General features: G+C 39.0%; 1 protein-coding gene across 1 annotated transcript in view; it reads right to left on the bottom strand.

The window, feature by feature from the left end:
• LOC117379872 (complement C3-like) overlaps positions 1-17,673 on the bottom strand; it is a 50,154-nt gene that overhangs the window by 24,619 nt on the left and 7,862 nt on the right. Inside the window, exons 8-22 of the mRNA XM_055225777.1 lie at positions 16,502-16,604; positions 11,793-11,940; positions 11,472-11,587; positions 10,839-10,982; positions 10,066-10,269; positions 8,614-8,802; positions 7,713-7,868; positions 7,466-7,595; positions 7,317-7,382; positions 7,009-7,239; positions 6,014-6,128; positions 4,732-4,817; positions 4,302-4,441; positions 3,449-3,655; positions 1,837-1,897 (exon numbers count right to left, since the gene is read on the bottom strand). Of these exons, the coding sequence (XP_055081752.1) occupies positions 1,837-1,897; positions 3,449-3,655; positions 4,302-4,441; positions 4,732-4,817; positions 6,014-6,128; positions 7,009-7,239; positions 7,317-7,382; positions 7,466-7,595; positions 7,713-7,868; positions 8,614-8,802; positions 10,066-10,269; positions 10,839-10,982; positions 11,472-11,587; positions 11,793-11,940; positions 16,502-16,604 (2,096 nt within the window). The remainder of the gene's footprint in view (positions 1-1,836; positions 1,898-3,448; positions 3,656-4,301; positions 4,442-4,731; positions 4,818-6,013; positions 6,129-7,008; positions 7,240-7,316; positions 7,383-7,465; positions 7,596-7,712; positions 7,869-8,613; positions 8,803-10,065; positions 10,270-10,838; positions 10,983-11,471; positions 11,588-11,792; positions 11,941-16,501; positions 16,605-17,673) is intronic.

Genomic DNA, 17,673 nt, shown 5'->3' with positions numbered 1-17,673 from the left:
AAAGATAATTCTTTGTATTTAGACTCATCAGGTCCCAGCCAGGCCAAATAACAAAGAGGAATTAATAAAGCATGTCATGCAAGAGCTCGGCTCTCAGGAGGTTAGAAGGGGAGGTTTTAATGAACAGTGTTGTACTTTTATTCCTAATAACACAGCTCCTGATGGGTCGGTGACTAAAGCTCTAGAAGGATTGCACATTTGCCTAAGAAAATGCACGATGCGGCCGGAGTAGACAACCCGGTAAATAAGTGGCTAAACAATGTGTTGGGTAAATGGAAAGCTCTGGTGGTCTCGTTGATCACCTCATTGGTTGCTGTACTGGGCACATTTGCACTGGTGGGATGTCGTTGCATCCCTTGTATTTGTGCTCTGTGTCTTAAGTCATTAACACCGCAGTTTGCCCTGATCCAAGAGGACAGTATCCTTTGCTGGGTATTTATTTATTTTTATTTAACCTTTATTTTACCAGGTAGGTCGGTTGAGAACCAATTCTCATTTTCAACGACGACCTGGCCAAGAGGCAGAAATTTCAACATACAACAGAATAACATCCATACAGGCAAAGACAAGACAAAACAACAACACTAAGACAGTTCCTATTTTCAACTATTTACATATATACACATAGGTGAGCAGGGTTTAAAAACAGAGTTAAAAACGAGTACATTGGTCACGTACTATAGATTTTATTGAGTTGATGAATGAAGCTATTGGAGTCAGAATACTAAGTTTTAGATTTTTTTGTAGATTGTTCCAGTCTTTGGGTGCAGCGAACTAAAATGATGATTGACCAAAGGATGTACGGACTCGTGGGGTGATCATGGTGATAATGTTACTGGAACGTAAGTTATGTGTGTTATTAGAAATGTTGATGAGTGAGCGAAGATAATGAGGGGTTTTACCAATTAATGTTTTATAGATGAAATACCAATTTATTAATCTGTGGGAGTGAAGTGACGGCCAGTCAACCAGTGAGTACAGAAGACAGTGATGGGTAGTGAAAGGGGCACCTGTGACAAAACGGATTGCTGAGTGGTAAATGACATCAAGTTTATGGAGGAGAGTTTTTGATGCTGACCTGTAGATGATGTCACCGTAATCGAAGATAGGGAGGATTGTCATTTTGACAAGGGTATGTTTTACAGAATGGGTGAATGAGGATTTATTGCGATATAGAAAGCTGATTCTTGATTTGACTTTGGAAAGTAATGTGTTAATGTGAATGTCAAAAGAAAGTGTATTGTCAAGCCATATGCCTAAGTATTTGTAAGAATTTACTAGTTGTAGATGTTGTAGGTATGAAGGATGACGGAGGGGACCAGGTACCACATGATGTTACCTTGCTCTGGGATGAGACCACTTAGAAGAGGTCAAAAGGAGGAAATGAAGGATATATCAAGTAATAAAGCTTCTTAGTTGCACCACACGTATATATAAAAACACTGAATTCATATATTAGTTTGAATACTGTTTGATGAAATTTATGGTCACTGTTCAGCTGACAGGTCTTGAGTGTCAGATTAGTGGTTGAGTGATGTTGGTATTACATTGTTGAGTACAAGAACAAGTAAGCACCTGGTACTAAGCCAATATCTAATACATAAGTAAGGTGTAACTCTTTGGAGGTGGTACGTCACCATCTTATCCATAGTTCAGAAGACCCTCAACGGAGATTTGAGATATTTTTTATCATTATGCCATAATTTCCATGAAAACAAGGTTTTTGGACATGCAAGCACACTCAAAGTAAGAATGCATGTTTTAGTGCAATACACGCAACCAAAATGAAAAAGAAAAAACATGCTTTTAATTTAGTCCATGCTGATGGTCTTTTACCTTTATGTGCAGCGGGGTCTAAGGGGAAGATATTGGTTTCAGCCTTTGGCACTCCCTCCATCTAATCAGGTCAAAAAAACAAAAGACTGTTACAGTATTCATGGTGTCACGTAAGGGCCTCAATTATTCCTGGAGCTAAACTGCGAGTGTAAATGGAAAAATAGCTTGTACAATTTGTGTCGTGTTGCACATGACAAGTGCCGTTCATCTTTAAATGCGTGCACAAGGAGATGTGGCTGTGCGTAAAGCTCCTCACACTCCACCACGTGCTTTATATGACCCAAGTTTGTTTCTCTTATAACTCAGTCACAAAATAACATTTTTTTTTTTTTATAATTTTGGACTTTATTTTTCACCTGAATTCAGACTAATGCACTGATGCCACATTTATAATTTTTTTTTCATTTTCTGTGTGTGTTTAGGCCCTTATGCTCAACACTTACGCGCAGACATCCCCTGTCCACTCTTTTATTTCAACTCTGTCTTGTCTGGTTTATTTGGCAAGTTAGTTATAAACAATAAAACCAGTGCTGTCTCTTGGAACTGGTGATAGGCAGCGTCATAACTTCAGAAACTAATTTTCGTTTAGGAGGGTATTGGCCAACATCTCACCACTTCTGATGCCATTTACGCAGGGTTCTTTGCCTTTGTAAAGTCCTTTGCCTTTGTAATTTCTACTCTTGAATGCATGAATGCAGTGATAACAGGTTAAAAAGGCTAAAGTAAGCAATGAATGAATACCGGTGACTAGCATAAAAATGGAACTATTGTGTCATCAGGGAACGGACTGTGATATTTTGGAATTGAAGGAGATAACCATTATAAAAATATCAGAGTTCATGTAACCATGGCCTAAGTGTGTCCAGGAAAGCCTCTGACACAGGGGCAATGTGAAGAGTAGAGAGGATTCAGGGGAAGCAGATCGCGTCCAGAGACGCACCTCCTCTCCTACAAGGAAAATGACAGAACACATCTGTCTGACCCTGCTCACTGGCCATTGCCGTGCGCAGATCAACTGAACATACAAGACTATTGGCTGTGGTGTGTGCAGAGTGGAAACCAGGTTGAAGTGTTTCATAGAAAGTTCTACAGTGCACAGAAAGTTATTCGTGCACAAACTTAAAGATGAACAGCTTTTAAGCACTCTTTAACCTGGCACCAACACTGTGCTCTCATCACAGCCCTGTGAGCACATGTCGGGAGATCATTTATATAAAACACGTGGTGGAGCATGTGGAGCTTTACCCACAGCGCCTTGTGATGCTCCATTGATACAAGAGGAAGCTGTATATGGAGCCGCTCCTCCTGCAAGAAAATTCCACTCCCCAGACTCACCAGATAATTTAAATTTCTCTGGATCACATGATAATTTCTCAGGATCATGGGATAGTTTCTCAGGATTCTGTAGATTTATGTACGGTACGTGAGCAAATGCTTGATAAATGAGGCCCTAAGGCTAAAACAATTTTTTTAACAATTTAATTTAACTTCTTGTCAAAATCTACTCTGATGACAAGGATATGTAACCTGTCTCAGATTGATATGTGTAGAACCAATTAACCTCATATTCTAGTAAGTAAAAAAAAAAATAAATAAATAAAATAAAACTTACCACAACATTAAGAATCCTCTTAATCTTATCGTCGTACACATTCCTAGCCCAGGCTGACACCTCGATGGGTAGTTTTCCAGTTATAAGTGGCACAATGGTATAGGACACAACAGCGGAAGAACTCGGCCGAACTGTAACCGTCCGTCTGTAAGGCCGCGAGAAAGCCGCACTGCAAATGCTCGTCGTCTTCCCCAAAACCACCACCACCTAATAGGAATAACAACGAGGAATACATATTCTCTTGTATATAGTAATAAAATATCACTAGAACCCATGCCACAAGACTGCACATGTGGAAAATGATCTTAGCAGAGGTGGGTAGAGTAGCCATAAATTGATGAGTATGAGTAACATCACTTCAAAATAATATTACTCAACTCAAGTAGTAGTCCAAGAAATTACTCAAGTAAGTAAGTATTTGGCAAAACTACTACTCAAGTAAGAGTGACTTAAAGAGTAATCGCCAGGAGTAAAAGTATACTGCTAGACAAGTACTAGCAGCATACTTACATGGCTTCATTGTCTGGAGCTGAGTGAGCTCTGCTTGTATGAAAAAGGGTTAAGAACTGATCAGTTACATCTAATGAGAAGCTGAAACCCAATCTCCAATCTTTCAACTTGCAAGTTTCAAATTTGCATTTAGATTTTTTTATGCACCAAGTATTTAAAAGAATGGTAAATAAGTGCACAACTGTGGGTGGACACTCAAGCTTCAAATGCAGACAATAAAGGATTACTCAGACATGCACAAGTCAATGAAAATACAACTTGCAGTAAAAACCAAAACAACTCTCTGTTAACATCTGAAAACGAACTAAACTGATGTTTATTAAGAGTTAATGGACTGACTTACCTCCAAAGTATCCTCCAAGTAGTTGTGCACCACTGCTTTAATCTCCACCTGTTCATTTCTCGCCACAGAATATGGCAGCTTCAGATCCACAAAGAACGGAGTCTTCACCACAAACTTCCACGGCTCAGCCACACAAAATCCTGTAGTGAATGTAGCTTTGTCAAAAGTATTGAAAATCAGACACTAAAACAACTATCCAAACAAAACTAAAATCAGTCACATTCACAGGATGAAGCTTTCCTGAAAAGCTTTCGAATGATTATGTTTTTTCCTATCATCGTGGTATTGGAATCCACACTGAGTATCGAGTCTATTACTTAATATCGAGTTTGAAATTTTAGTATCATGAGAACACTGAGTGAATGACAGTCTTTTGCACAACTCCACACCCAAAATTTCAGTTTTGTACTGGACCTGTTTGTTGTCTTACCTGTTTTCGTGGAGGAGCTCACAGCAAGGATGGACCATTGGGTAATGCTGTCTGGTAGTGCAGTGTCTAGATGTAGAGTGGCTAGTCTGTAAAACAGTTATTTAGTATGATTTTAGTAATATGTAAATATAATAAAGGTTTCAAAGGTAGTCATTTGCAAATCAAAATGTATCAACTCTGATCCAGAAGTAATTTTAAGTTTGATGGTATTGGTTTGAGACACTAGAAGTTATAATGCACTGAGCTACATAAGTCCTGCCCCCAAAATCAAATGCAAAACAGGATTTTTATGAGCTTTCTATCATGTTATAACATTTTTCCCTCATCAAATGTATGTTTCAGTAATTTAGCAATCTCTGCCAGGCCCTAGTTGAATCCTCCTTATGGTTAGCTGTAAGATTCTGTCCAACGCTGATTGTGGTGTCTGTGTAGCAAAAGCAAAGCAAAAGATGAAGTTAAATCTGTCAACTGGACAAATCGTTGTAGGAGTGAAGATGTTTCGCTGCTCATCCAAGCCGCTTCTTCAGTTCTTGCTGATTGTGGTGTCATAGCGCTCTGAAAAGGGGTGACTTAGCATGGAGAGCAAAGGGGGACCCAGAGAGGCATGCAAATTGATTGTTTTTGACGAGCATTTTCAAAACAATAAAATGTAATATGGTAAATATGTTATGTGTTAGCAGTAAAATAAAAATAGACACTTGCCTGGTGTACACAGGAGCATCTTCATAGCTTGGTCGAGTGAGAGATCAAGCCAATCAAATGCTAATTAGGTACTTAACAGTGAAACATGAAATAAAGATTTTATATTCTTCCCCATTCAGTTGTATGTGATTTTTGGGTCAAATAATGTCTATGGGTAAGACTGTTGAGCTCCAGTTTGCACAAAAAGCAGTAGATTGCGGTGTTAGGTATGTTTAATAGGGCTGTAGTCGACAAAAGAATTTCTTGGTTGAAAAGGAGGCGTGGCAAAAGCTGCTGAAACTATTACATGTCTCTATGTATCTAACCCAAACTGCACTCACAAGACTACACCAGCGCGGTTCATGCAAAATCACCTATTTATGCAGAAAAAAGTACTAGAATACAAGAAAAAGACAGATTGAACTTGTGAATCATGAGTTTTATCTGGCTTTTCACATATAAATACCAAAAATAAAATGATTTGTCAGTTAATGCACATTTTGTTTGACAAAGCCTGAAGGACTACAGCCCTAATGTTTAAAAGAGTGATTTTAGCACATAACACTGAGACAGACATCTGTGCTCCTGGCTGAGGTCTTACCCATCCTTGTCAGCTGTCTCAGGCAGGTGCATAACCCTCCAAAGCCATGATTCATCAAATTTTTCTCGCAGATAGAAATCGGTGTCGTCCCAGTCAGCATCGTTGTTGTCAGTATCTGGTAAAAGACTCATGAACCTCTTTATTCAGAACAATTTCCATTAATTGTGTGAAAACACAGCAGACGTTTTGGAGGTTTTTGAGATCAATCTGTAACCTTGCTAATGCCAGATAGATATGTGCAGCACTCTAGAATTGCTCTCACTGAAATCAACGGGACAAATACTGTATGCTGATTGGTTGAGGCGTTACAATAACGGAACAATAACCAGAGTGACAGTAGCTCAGTGGTCCCCCAACCCGAAGGTCGGAGGATCAATTCCCCCTTTGGACCAAGTTCTGTCCTTATGAAAGACACTTCACTCACATTGCCTAGTATGATAGTGGTGTGTGCGTGAATGATTGGTGGTGGTCGGATGGGTCGATGGCACAGATTGGCAGCCTTGCTTCCGTCAGTCTGCCCCAGGTCAGCTGCGGCTACAATAGTACTTTATTCACTCCCAAGTGTGGAGTGAATGAATAATGACTATAATGTAGCGCTGAGAGGCTTTGACTAGCCTGTAAAGTGCATTACAAGTGTAATGTAATATTATTACTTTTGTTAGATCCAGATGAGTGAAAAGCACAGACATCTCCACAAATGCACAAAGCATTTCCCTTCTGTACGATTTTCAAAAATAAAACAGTATTTTCGCTAAAGTGGACTGATGTCCGTCTGTCGGCATCACTGTTTGTTTGGGAGCTTCCCCTTTCGCTTCAACCCAAACCACAATGCTGCCCTGTGACAGATACAATCTTTGGCTACCAGGAAACCAGGCCCTATCGCACCAGTGGGAACATGCCAAGATGGATTCTTGTGAGTTTGAAATCTCACAAGTTCATCATTCATCATTCAAGTGAGAATTCATCTTGCTGCACGAGGTTAATCTGTTACTTACCTGAGATGTCAGAGGATGATCCACTGCCCCTGTTTCGTCCTAGATCCAGCTCGTCTAAGCTCTGAGAGATGACCTGTTCTTTGTAAATTTTGCAACATTTGAGGAAAGACTTGACACACTCTGGTCCCTCTGTGATGTACTGCGCTCGCTGTTCGCAGGAATATGGCATTAGAACTCCCCTCAAACCATCCCGACAACAGCGCCTTAGGAGTTTCTCCTGGAACTGTTCCACTGCCAGGATTAGAAATAATAATCCAAGTCAGGACTTATTTATAAATTCTGATTTTAATTCCAATTTACTGTCTCACATAGCTGTGCCTGGTGCTCCGTCAGCACAGACCGCCTCCTCCTAATGTTGTCTGAACACTTCAGTTCTGTGAGTGTATGATTACAATATTAATGTGCAAATTACATCTAGATGTAACTTCATATTCTCTCTTTTTTAGTTTTTGGTTACCTTGTCTATTTTCTGTAAAGGGCCCGTTTTCCTTTGTAAACAGCAGCCCTGCGTCACTGAAAACTCCCATAGCATTCTTCCCACTTCCATATGTGCAGCCCATGTCTCTGCTGTCCACCTCATCCAAAATCTTAACTCACAACAAGAAATGTAAATTTAACATAAGTTGAGGAATGCCAAACACTTAGGGGATGTACAGTGCATTTAAACATAGTGTTTTTAAAGGACATGATGTGTCAAAACTAACATGTCTTTGGGTGAACCGTTGCTTGCTGAGTAGGTACACGGCTTGGTCCACTGCTACTAGACTGATTTTGGCCAGCGGTTCACCTTGGATCTTCAGATCTAGCGTTTTTCCTGGCCTGAAGTCAGTTCGCCTCACGTTCCGTGTGCCGATAATTGGCTGTAGATTTGGTTAGAGAAAAGAAAAAGGTTATATGGCTTACTAAATAAGAGACTATATAATATAAGCTCCTGTTCTCTACTTAGTGTACTGTACTCTTCTAAATAAAGTTTTTTTGACCTGTGGCGAAGCGTGGCAGACTCAACATTTATTATTAATCACCGTGGTATGCCATGGGGAAAAAAAATACATATTGACAAAAAATAACTGTGTTCATCTTAAGTAAAAGCAACAGAAATTAACAAACTAAGGACAAACCCACATGTACCCAGCAGCACTGATGTTCCCTCAAAAGACTGACTAGCTTAAATACCCCGCTAAAGCTGGAAGCACCCTTCCTTATTACTAAGTCCCTTTAACCCCAAAAGTGTTTAAAAATAAACTATAAACCATTAAACATTAAAACAAAATACAAAAACATTGAAACAAAAAAGAACTTAACCCAGTTCTCCCCTCACACATGTCTGACCCATGACCACACCCAAGCCGTTAAAAGTGGCACACCCCCTCTTTGTCTGGACCATGTGGGGATTCAGGTAAGAACAGATGTTGTTAAATGTGTTAAACTGAATTGACTAAATGTAACCAAATAAAATCTCTTCCATTCATGGCTTATTCACATACCTTCTGAGTCAGTTTGTTAAACATGTGTGAATGAAATAAAACACAACTCTGAGTATGTTTTTTTCACTAAACATTATTACACAGATCAGAAATAACTTAATATAGGTCCTTTAATACTTACTGGTTTGACACATGTCTCGGACACCTGCATTTTTATCGAGTCTGACACCACCTCTCTTCCAATGATGTAAAATGCCACAATACGAAAAGTTGGGATCATCTCAGAGGTGACTGGGGTTGTGATGCTGGTGACCTGTTGTTCCCTCACTGGTACACGATTGGACTCCAAAATCTTTCCTTTGCTCAAGACCTGTGGAAATGTTAGAATGGTAAGAGTTTACACACAAAGCGGGGAATATAACCAAAATCTTACCGATAGTTATAATAATACTTTTTAAAATTTATAACCGCCTTTCTAACACCCAAGGTCACTTTACAGGGCATAAACACAATAAAAATAAATAAATAAAATTATAAGAACATTAAACACAATAAGAAAAACTAAGGTTGGATTTGAGGTGGGACTTGAAAAGGGGTAGAGGTAATTTGTCAGAGTTCAGGAGGGAGGGGGTTTCAGAGGGTGAGGACCAGGCAGGTGGAGGGTACAGTGAGCTGTGGGGAAGAGGTGTCCCGAAGGGAACGGGAAAGAGCTCTGAGAGATATAGAGGAGACATGCTATTGAGGGTTTTGAATATGATGAGAATGATTTTATATTGAAAGCGTTGTTAGGTGGGTACCCAGTGGAGCTGCTAGGGGACTGGGGTTGGACAAGGTGTAGCTTGTGTGGAGAGTGATGGGTGGATCCACACCTAGAATCCGTATATTGATACAGACTGAGGTATTGAAAAGTACTGATTCTCCTGCAACAGATACTTTTGTTTGGGATCTAGAATACACACTTCTACACACAATACTTTACAAAGATGTGAGTCTGGTCACAGGTGAATCTCTGTTTTCAAATGATCATGTTTGACCGGGCTTTAGAAGCAACAGAGGACGTGGGTACGAGACTGATATCAATCTGTAAAAAATACAGAGAGATATTATTCTGGATTTGCCAGGCAATAGATACTTAAAATAAATAATGTTTTCTGCTGTTTTTTTCTTTTTTAGTCAATTGTTGAAAAACATAGTTTATATAGTGGCCGGATATTTTTTTTTTAATTCAGTTCAGAAAATCTGTTTGTCATGGATTTGTTTAAAAATGTACAGAGGGCTTATTCATGATAGGACCAAGTCCCATCGTTCCAGGGTTGACTTTTAAGAAAGACAAATCATGAGTGGAAAATCATTATTATTAAACACACATGTGCAGTTAAAGATTATCAGTTTGATTTTTGATACAGTGACATGGTCATGTCGATTTTTCAATAAAATGGTGGACGAGGGCCTTTGAGGACACAAGCAGCTTTAATTTGCATTATATACTGTCAACGTCTATTTTTATTTACCTCATCTTTTATGCACGCCCTTATTTTATTTGGCCAATAGTTTATATTTATTACTAACTTCCGTTTTTTTTCCTCTGACAGTGGTAAAAAATAAATACTAAAACTACATAAAATTCTCTCACCAAATACGTGATGTCTTTAACATTGCTCTTTCTGTCAGACTTGATGCTCATTTCCAGGACTAGTTCTCTCATTGCGACATGTTGGTTTCCAGCGTGGATGTACAGGTAGTTGGGCTGGTAGGTATTTGCAGATCTGTATGGATGCACTGTCACTTCTATTCTGGCCTGCTTCTCTGCACTTAGACCTGGTTTCTCAGTAGTTACCTTGAGGGGAGGAAAAAAAACAGACATACACATTAAGAACTGAAGAAGCAGTTTGGATGAAATGTCTTCACTCCTACAACATTTTGTCCAGTTGACAGATTTTATTTCTTTTTTGCTATAGACATATACATAGTATGTATAGTAATGTATACAGAAGTGTAATGAGGGAGTGTGATGTCACCCATAGCGTTTTTTGGAATTTGAAGCAAGGTTCCATATTTGGAAATCTGGATGCGTAACCAAAGAGCGAATCAGGAACCTGGGTCTTGAAGGTAACACTTGCTGGCTTGGCAGGAGGTGGGCAACACTGTCAGTCAAACCTGTTGCTAAAACTAGTGGGACCTCGGGAAAAGATGGGGTCTCATTGGTCTGTTATTATATGTTCATATCTTGATTTATGGACAAAAAAGCGAAATAAAAGGTATCAGGGGGCTGGAGAGGATTCTTTCACTGTAGTACCAACGAGTGGCCACTAGTCCAACTCACAAAAGGTCTAATCTGGCATTAATAGATCCACAATGTATACAGTCTAGGACAATAGCACAAAAGCCAATGTGTTTGATAAGTACAATGATTGACTGCTGCGTGGCCTTGTTGGGCATGTTGATGGAAGCTCCGGCGGTCCCAAAGCGGCTGGTCACGACTACGTCGGTCGGGTGGACCCTCAGGTTCATGTCACTGGCTGGACTTCCATCGTGATGAGTCACATGGATCTGAAAGAGAAAGAGAAATGTAGGGGGGGAAGAGGAGAGTAATGTTAAAATGATATTGTATCTACCTTGAAGTTTGTAACTTTTTAGCCAAAACATAGACTGAGATAAGACAAGATACACATCCTTATTGTATGTGGGCTTGCATCTCCACAAACTTGTCTCTTACTTGCTTACTTGCTTGTATGGCATAAAATAAATCTAGCTCTATGGAGAATGCTCTGAAGTATGGTTTTAACTTCCTATATAAATGGATTAATGAAAAATGACGTGCCACATTCACATTTTCTCAGCTTTTGCCCTTAGTCTACTAGGGGCATGATGAAGAGCTAACTGCTGTTGTGATTTTGATTTTGGGTTTCCCGAAGGTAAACTGACTTGAATGATTACACATCACTGAGCAAGAGAGTGTACTCAGTTTGGAGTCCTTTGGACTCAGTGTAGCTTAACTATGTGTCAACATAACTGGAAAATGCAAAACAAAATTCTTACTGTAAAATGGAAGGGCAGGCCAGGTTTAAAGTACTTTTGCATGTCTTTCAGTTCTAAGACATAAGGTGAATGGACTATTTTAACGTCGCTTAACTCGACTTCAACCAGGTCACCACCTGTAAGAAAGGCACAAGGTACAGGAACTGCAAAACTTACAGCTTTACACAAGGAACAGACTACTTACTTTTTCACTAAATTCTAATTTTTTATACAATTTATATATAAAAATCATTGAAAAAGTGGGAGTTTCTCTACTCTGTAGGGCCGGTTCCTCATATGTCATATCAGCATGTTTGAATGTGATTTTCACCAACACTTTACCTGACTCTGTGAGCGCAGTGACTTTGAGGTACACATATCTGCCCAACAGAGATCTGGCAGAGCAGTCTGAATCCACACGAGCTGACTGCACTTCACAAGCCTGTTTTATTTCATCCATCGTAAGTGTAAGAGTTTCTGTGTCTGCTTCCTGTAAACGAGAACAAATAAATAAAATAACAAAATCTAAGGGTGTGTTCACACTTGCACTATAACCACATCAGAATTTATACTAAAATTCTACTTTCTGTCTTTATTTTATTTATACAGGGGGACCCAATGAGAGTACTTGGGCTCTCTTTTTCATGGGTGCCCTGTTTAAACTGTAGCCACATCTTCCCTGGGGCAGACTGACAAAAGTGGAACAACTAATCTACACAACCGCCCCCTCCAACCACCACTCACACTCACTTTCATACTAGACAATGTGCGTGAAGTGTCCTGCTTAAGAAGACAACGACAGTTTTGCCATTGACGCATCCCTGTGGCACCTGTTATTCCCAGCGGTATCCCATCCAAGTACTAATCAGGTCCCACAGGCTTTGACAAGGAGCTCTGGTTAGAGTAAAGAGTTAGGGTTAGCCATGGAAGATAACCAAGTACAAGTAATAAAGTACAGTTCTTAAGAATTTTTATGTACTGTGCTTTCTACTCCACAACACTTTTTAATAGAATTCAAAAGTAAAACACACTTTTCATATGATTTGAGGGGTTATTTTGACGATTGTCGTGGTAACATCCTGAGGTTTCGAGTTCAAGCTTCGGCTTTGAGCAAACAAAAATAAATACACAAAATTCATTAGAAAAATTAAGAAATTGATTGGTATTTGTTGGGAAGCTGGCCCGAAGTCATCAAGTAGGAGGCAGACTCAAAAAAAAAAAAGTCCCATTAAACAAAATTTATTGTCAGCGTTGTGGTACCCCGTGAACAAAAAAAATTATACATATTTACAAAAATTAACAGTGCTCAACAAAACTAAGCAACAGAACTTAATCAACTAAGGGAAACCGCCACATGTACCCTGGCTACACTGATGTCTCCACTCTGTCTAATTAGCCCTGCTAAAATACCCTCCTGCACCGGAAGCACCTCCCCCTGGTATTCACCATCTCTTCCCCAGGTGCTGTGGGTGTAACATTAGCAGAATCTTAAATATAAAACCATATCTCTGGGCCCCAAGTCCCTTAACTAAAGTGTTTAACAAAATAACCATAAACACTCATAACATTGAAACAAAATACATAAGACATTAACACAAAGAAACAAAAAAAAACTTAAACCGGTTCTCCCCTCCACATGGTCTGGCCCGTGACCACACCCAAGCCTAAAAAATGGTCGACATAGGGCACGCCCCCTCTTCGTTTGGACCATGTGGAGGTGTAGGTAAGTGGCTTGATGTATTAAACTGAACTGACACACTTAACTTAGTGATGGTAAAACCGAAACCTCATGAAACATTGAACCACTTTGAGACAACTGCACTGAAAATGACACACTGCTTCGAATCATTTGACACAGTCAGAAGAGCGACATCTGCTGGATTTTTCTGTAATGCATTTGTGTGGATGTGACGTAAAGCTTTTGTGAAACTCGCCCCTTCCACTAACCCCCACTCCCCTTGACTTTTATCAATGTATTTTATCACTTCTATTTTATTTTTATTCTCTTATAACTTATTCTCCTGTTTATTATAATATTGTTTTACATTATTTTGTGTCAACTTGTGTTTAAATTAAGTTGCTTTTCCCTCTTTGGCGCAACTCGGGTTTTTAAATGCGCTATACAAATAAAATGGCTACTCTCTAATAAAAAAAATGTACTTTTCAAACAGGTGTCTTTGTGTCCTATACTTACTGTATGCATTAGTTTTACTCTGACTTACTAAAGAGTTTGGAGCTACAGAGGCATTTTAAACTGGAAAAATTGGAGAATAAAATGATGTGGTTAAGCAACTGGGATAGTGATTGCAACTGTAGTTTTTCTGAAATTGGAACATTTTTGGAAAAGGTGTCGGGGATGTGAGTGGGGAAATGTAAGATATGGTATTTATAAAGTTTTAGAGATTTTCTCTTGAGCACAAATCAAACACTTGACTTTATTGGGGCTTATTAAGTCTAAGTGCTCCCGTGCATATGACCGTGCTCTTTTTGGTGACAATAGCTGTCCCTCCATATCTCTTCCTTACTGTCTCACTCACACTCTCTTTCAACCACTCAAACTCACTCTCAACACTTGCCTACCACTTACCTATATCACCTACCTAAAACTATGACTGTGTATTATATAGGCCTAGGTGTATGTTGATGTGAATCTGTGTATGTGGTGGAGTGTATCTTGTGTTATGTAATATGTCACCAAGTGTATATAAATGTATCTGTACTCGGTGTAATCTGTTACCTGCTTTAATATAAACTTCCCCTTAATGAATAACTAGTACAGTGTTAGAAATGCCGTCAACAAAATCTCCTCTCAAAACCCACAATTCTCTTTTAAAGCTCTGACATAATTACAAGCCACCCCCATGAAAATCCCCGCAAAGCAGCTTAAAACCATAGCTCAACACATATCTCTGACACTTCTGACATAACGCGGCCTCGGTTTGACTGGTCACGTGATGTTTGGTGTGGTGAAGCGCATATCGAAACAACGCTCGGCAACACTTCCGCTTCATAGGGTCGGTACAGTGTCGAGCTGAGAGGCTCGAGCGTAACATCTCTAACTTAGTTTAAACATACTTTATTTAGTTAACAAGTGTGTGGTGATTTAACTAATTGAAAAACTAAACTAAACAAACCCGGGATAGTTCTATTTAGTTTTGTATTGCAAAATTATTGAAAATGAACATGTGAAAGTGTGAACAAACAAAATGGTTATATTAAAAAGGGACAAAGGCCCACTTTGTCACAGTATTGTTACTGTTGACCTAAATATGTAAAAAAAAAAAAAAAAAAAAAAAAAAAATTACATTTACACTTTTACAAATAACTGTACCTGTGTGAAATACTTTTACTTTTTACTCGTAAAGTACATTTTTAAATGGGTACTCAAATACTTAAGTAAATTTTTTCATGTGATACTTTTGCTTGAGCAACTGTTTACCTCTGTATCTTTACTTTTACTTACCGTAAATTTCGGACTATGAGCTGCTACTGTTTTCCCCACACTTTGAATCCTGCAGCCTATACAACGGTGCGGCTAATTTATAGATTTTCACTGGCTAACGGCCACTGGGGGGGACTCTCTACCAGTAGATGCAAAAGTGACACGTGGGGAAAGAGGTGTTTCCACTAGAGGTGTTTCCACCGTGTAGATCTGGCTGAAAGCAAAAACAACTGCAGCAGAAAATAAGACTGGACTAGAAAAATGAAGATTGCCCAGAACTTCATTGAACCAGGCATCATAAACAAGGATGAAGTAATTTGACGTTTGACTTACCTCTCACTAGGACTGTTAACAGGAAAAGTGAATCGGCTGTCACGCTGAAAACTGCCTATGAGCTAACGCATTTCGCTTGTACTGAGCTGTACAGCATCCAGACAAAAGCTTCCACCAATGATGATTTTTAAGCAGATGACTATGCCAAAAGGAATCATGGTGAAAGTCAACACTAAAGGGTGGATGGTAGAAAGCCCAATGAAGGAATGGCTAACGGAGTGCACAGCAAGCGACTGGGAGGATTTTTTCACCCAAAAAAAATCATTGCTCGTTATGGACAGCATGAGAGCCCATATAAAAGATTCTGTGAACGCAGCCATCAAGAAAACAAGCTCAATTCCAGCTGTGATTCCTGGGGGCACAGCAAAATATTTGCAGCCACTGGACATGAGCATAAATCTTGCATTTAAAGTGGCACTCCGAGTTGAGTGGGAGGCTTGGATGACTAGCGGCAAGAAATCATTCACCAAGACTAGCCACATGTGAAGAGCAACTTTTGATCAAGTCTGCAAGTGGATCCTGACAGTGTGGATCAGTGTGAAAAAGTCCACCATCACCAACGGGTTTCGAAAGGCTGGACTACTGCGTGATGAAGAGGACAGCACAAGCTCAACAGTGAATGTGCCTCAAGACGAAAGTGACTCTGAGAGCGATAATGGAAGAGAGACTGACACTGACAAGGTCCTTCTGAGGCTGTTCAATTCAGACACCAAAAAAGACGACTTCAGTGGCTTTAGTGCGCAAGAGGAAGATGGAGATAGCGACCAATGACTTTTCAAGTAGGTTAAAGTGTGTTTTATTTTCTAAGCAGGGGTGTTACTGTCATGTTGATGTCGTGTTAGTGCAGTTTTATTTTCTAAGTATGCACGTATGTTCATCCCGTGTTGATGGCCTGTTGATGCTGTGTTAGTGCAGTTTTATTTTCTAAACATGGTGTGTTGTACTGCCTTTCAAGCATGTCTTCAATTAAAACTAAAAAAAAAACTTCTGTGTAAATATCTCATGTTACAACATGAAAACCCACGGCTTATATGCAAGTGTGGCTTATGTATGTACAAAAAAGATTTTCTTTGAAAGTTTAGCTGGTACAGCTTTTATTCAAGTGCGCTCTATAGTCCTAAATTTACGGTAAGTAACCAAATTGAGTACTTCATCCACCACTGGTTAGCGTATTTATTAAGCAGTTGTTTAGTTAGTAATTTTTCAGTTTTTGAGTGTTGAAATACTGGATACATCTATCTATTGCAATCTATTGTTTCGGAGAATATTGGCTTACCAGGTTCATTTTCTTCACTTTGGGAGCCCTCATGATCTTTCGACCATCTCTCAGTCCATAGACCACATATGCAGTTCCAAAAATAGTTTCACCAAAAAGATATCTTAAGTTCAAATAAAAAAAACAAAACAAAAAAAACATTAAATCACAGTAGTTATTTGTTACTGTTCAGTTCTTATTTTCAGTGATTATTAAAAGAGCTCTGCAACTTTTACGGTGGGGGTCTGTCCTCAGCTCGTCACCATGGAGATGCCGTTGCTGGTTGGAAAAATAAAAAGTACTATTTCATATGATTTGAGAGGTTATTTTTTTCATGTTTATGGTAACATCCTGACTAAAATTTTCGAGTTCAAACTTCGGCTTTGAACAAACAAAAATAAATACAGAGAAATCATAAAACATTGAATCGTATTGTAACTGTTAACCAAAATATGTATCGTTTTTGTTTAATTAAAATCACTGCATTTAACACTTTAACAAATTAACAACATGAAATGATGTGAAATATTTTACACTCTAAAAGTACATTTTAAACAGGTACTTCATCCACCATTCACAGTCTCACTGTTTTGCATATTTTTCCAGTGCAATTCTACACGATTTTTTACAATGTATGAAGGTGCATTGTGTTCTGCTTCCCGACCGGCCAAGGGACTGCAGACCACTGTCAATTGATCTCCTCCGTGTTGCGCCTGCACACTACAGATTGTGTCCAGCCAAATTTACATAAATGTTCAATCGACACTACAGCAAAGTGGCGCCAGGACAAAGAGGCACGGTCAGAGTAACTGTGAAATATGCGTGAGTCACTATTAATTAATTAAATGCCTGTCTGTTAATGTTAATGCCTGCCTGAGAAAAGTGTATAATGTGTGTAATAATGTATGAGGGGTTTTACAGCCTTAAATATATATATATATATATATATATATATGTATATATATATATATATATGTATAAATATAAAAATTAAAGGTGACTACTTCGCGGATTTCGCCGATTGCGGGTTATTTTTGGAACATAACTTCCGCGATAAACGAGGGACCACTGTATTACATCTGTAATTAATTTAGTGTTAGTTTTTGTGCATAAGCATTTTTATGACTTAGAATGCATGTTTTTCTTTGTATTTTAACTGTGAATGGGGTCGACCCTCCTTAATGCCATACAGT

This window comes from Periophthalmus magnuspinnatus, chromosome 13, assembly GCF_009829125.3.
Source record: "Periophthalmus magnuspinnatus isolate fPerMag1 chromosome 13, fPerMag1.2.pri, whole genome shotgun sequence".
NCBI classification, from domain to species: Eukaryota; Metazoa; Chordata; class Actinopteri; order Gobiiformes; family Gobiidae; genus Periophthalmus; species Periophthalmus magnuspinnatus.
Note: the sequence above shows the minus strand (reverse complement) of the source record. Positions and strands in the feature narration are given on the sequence as shown.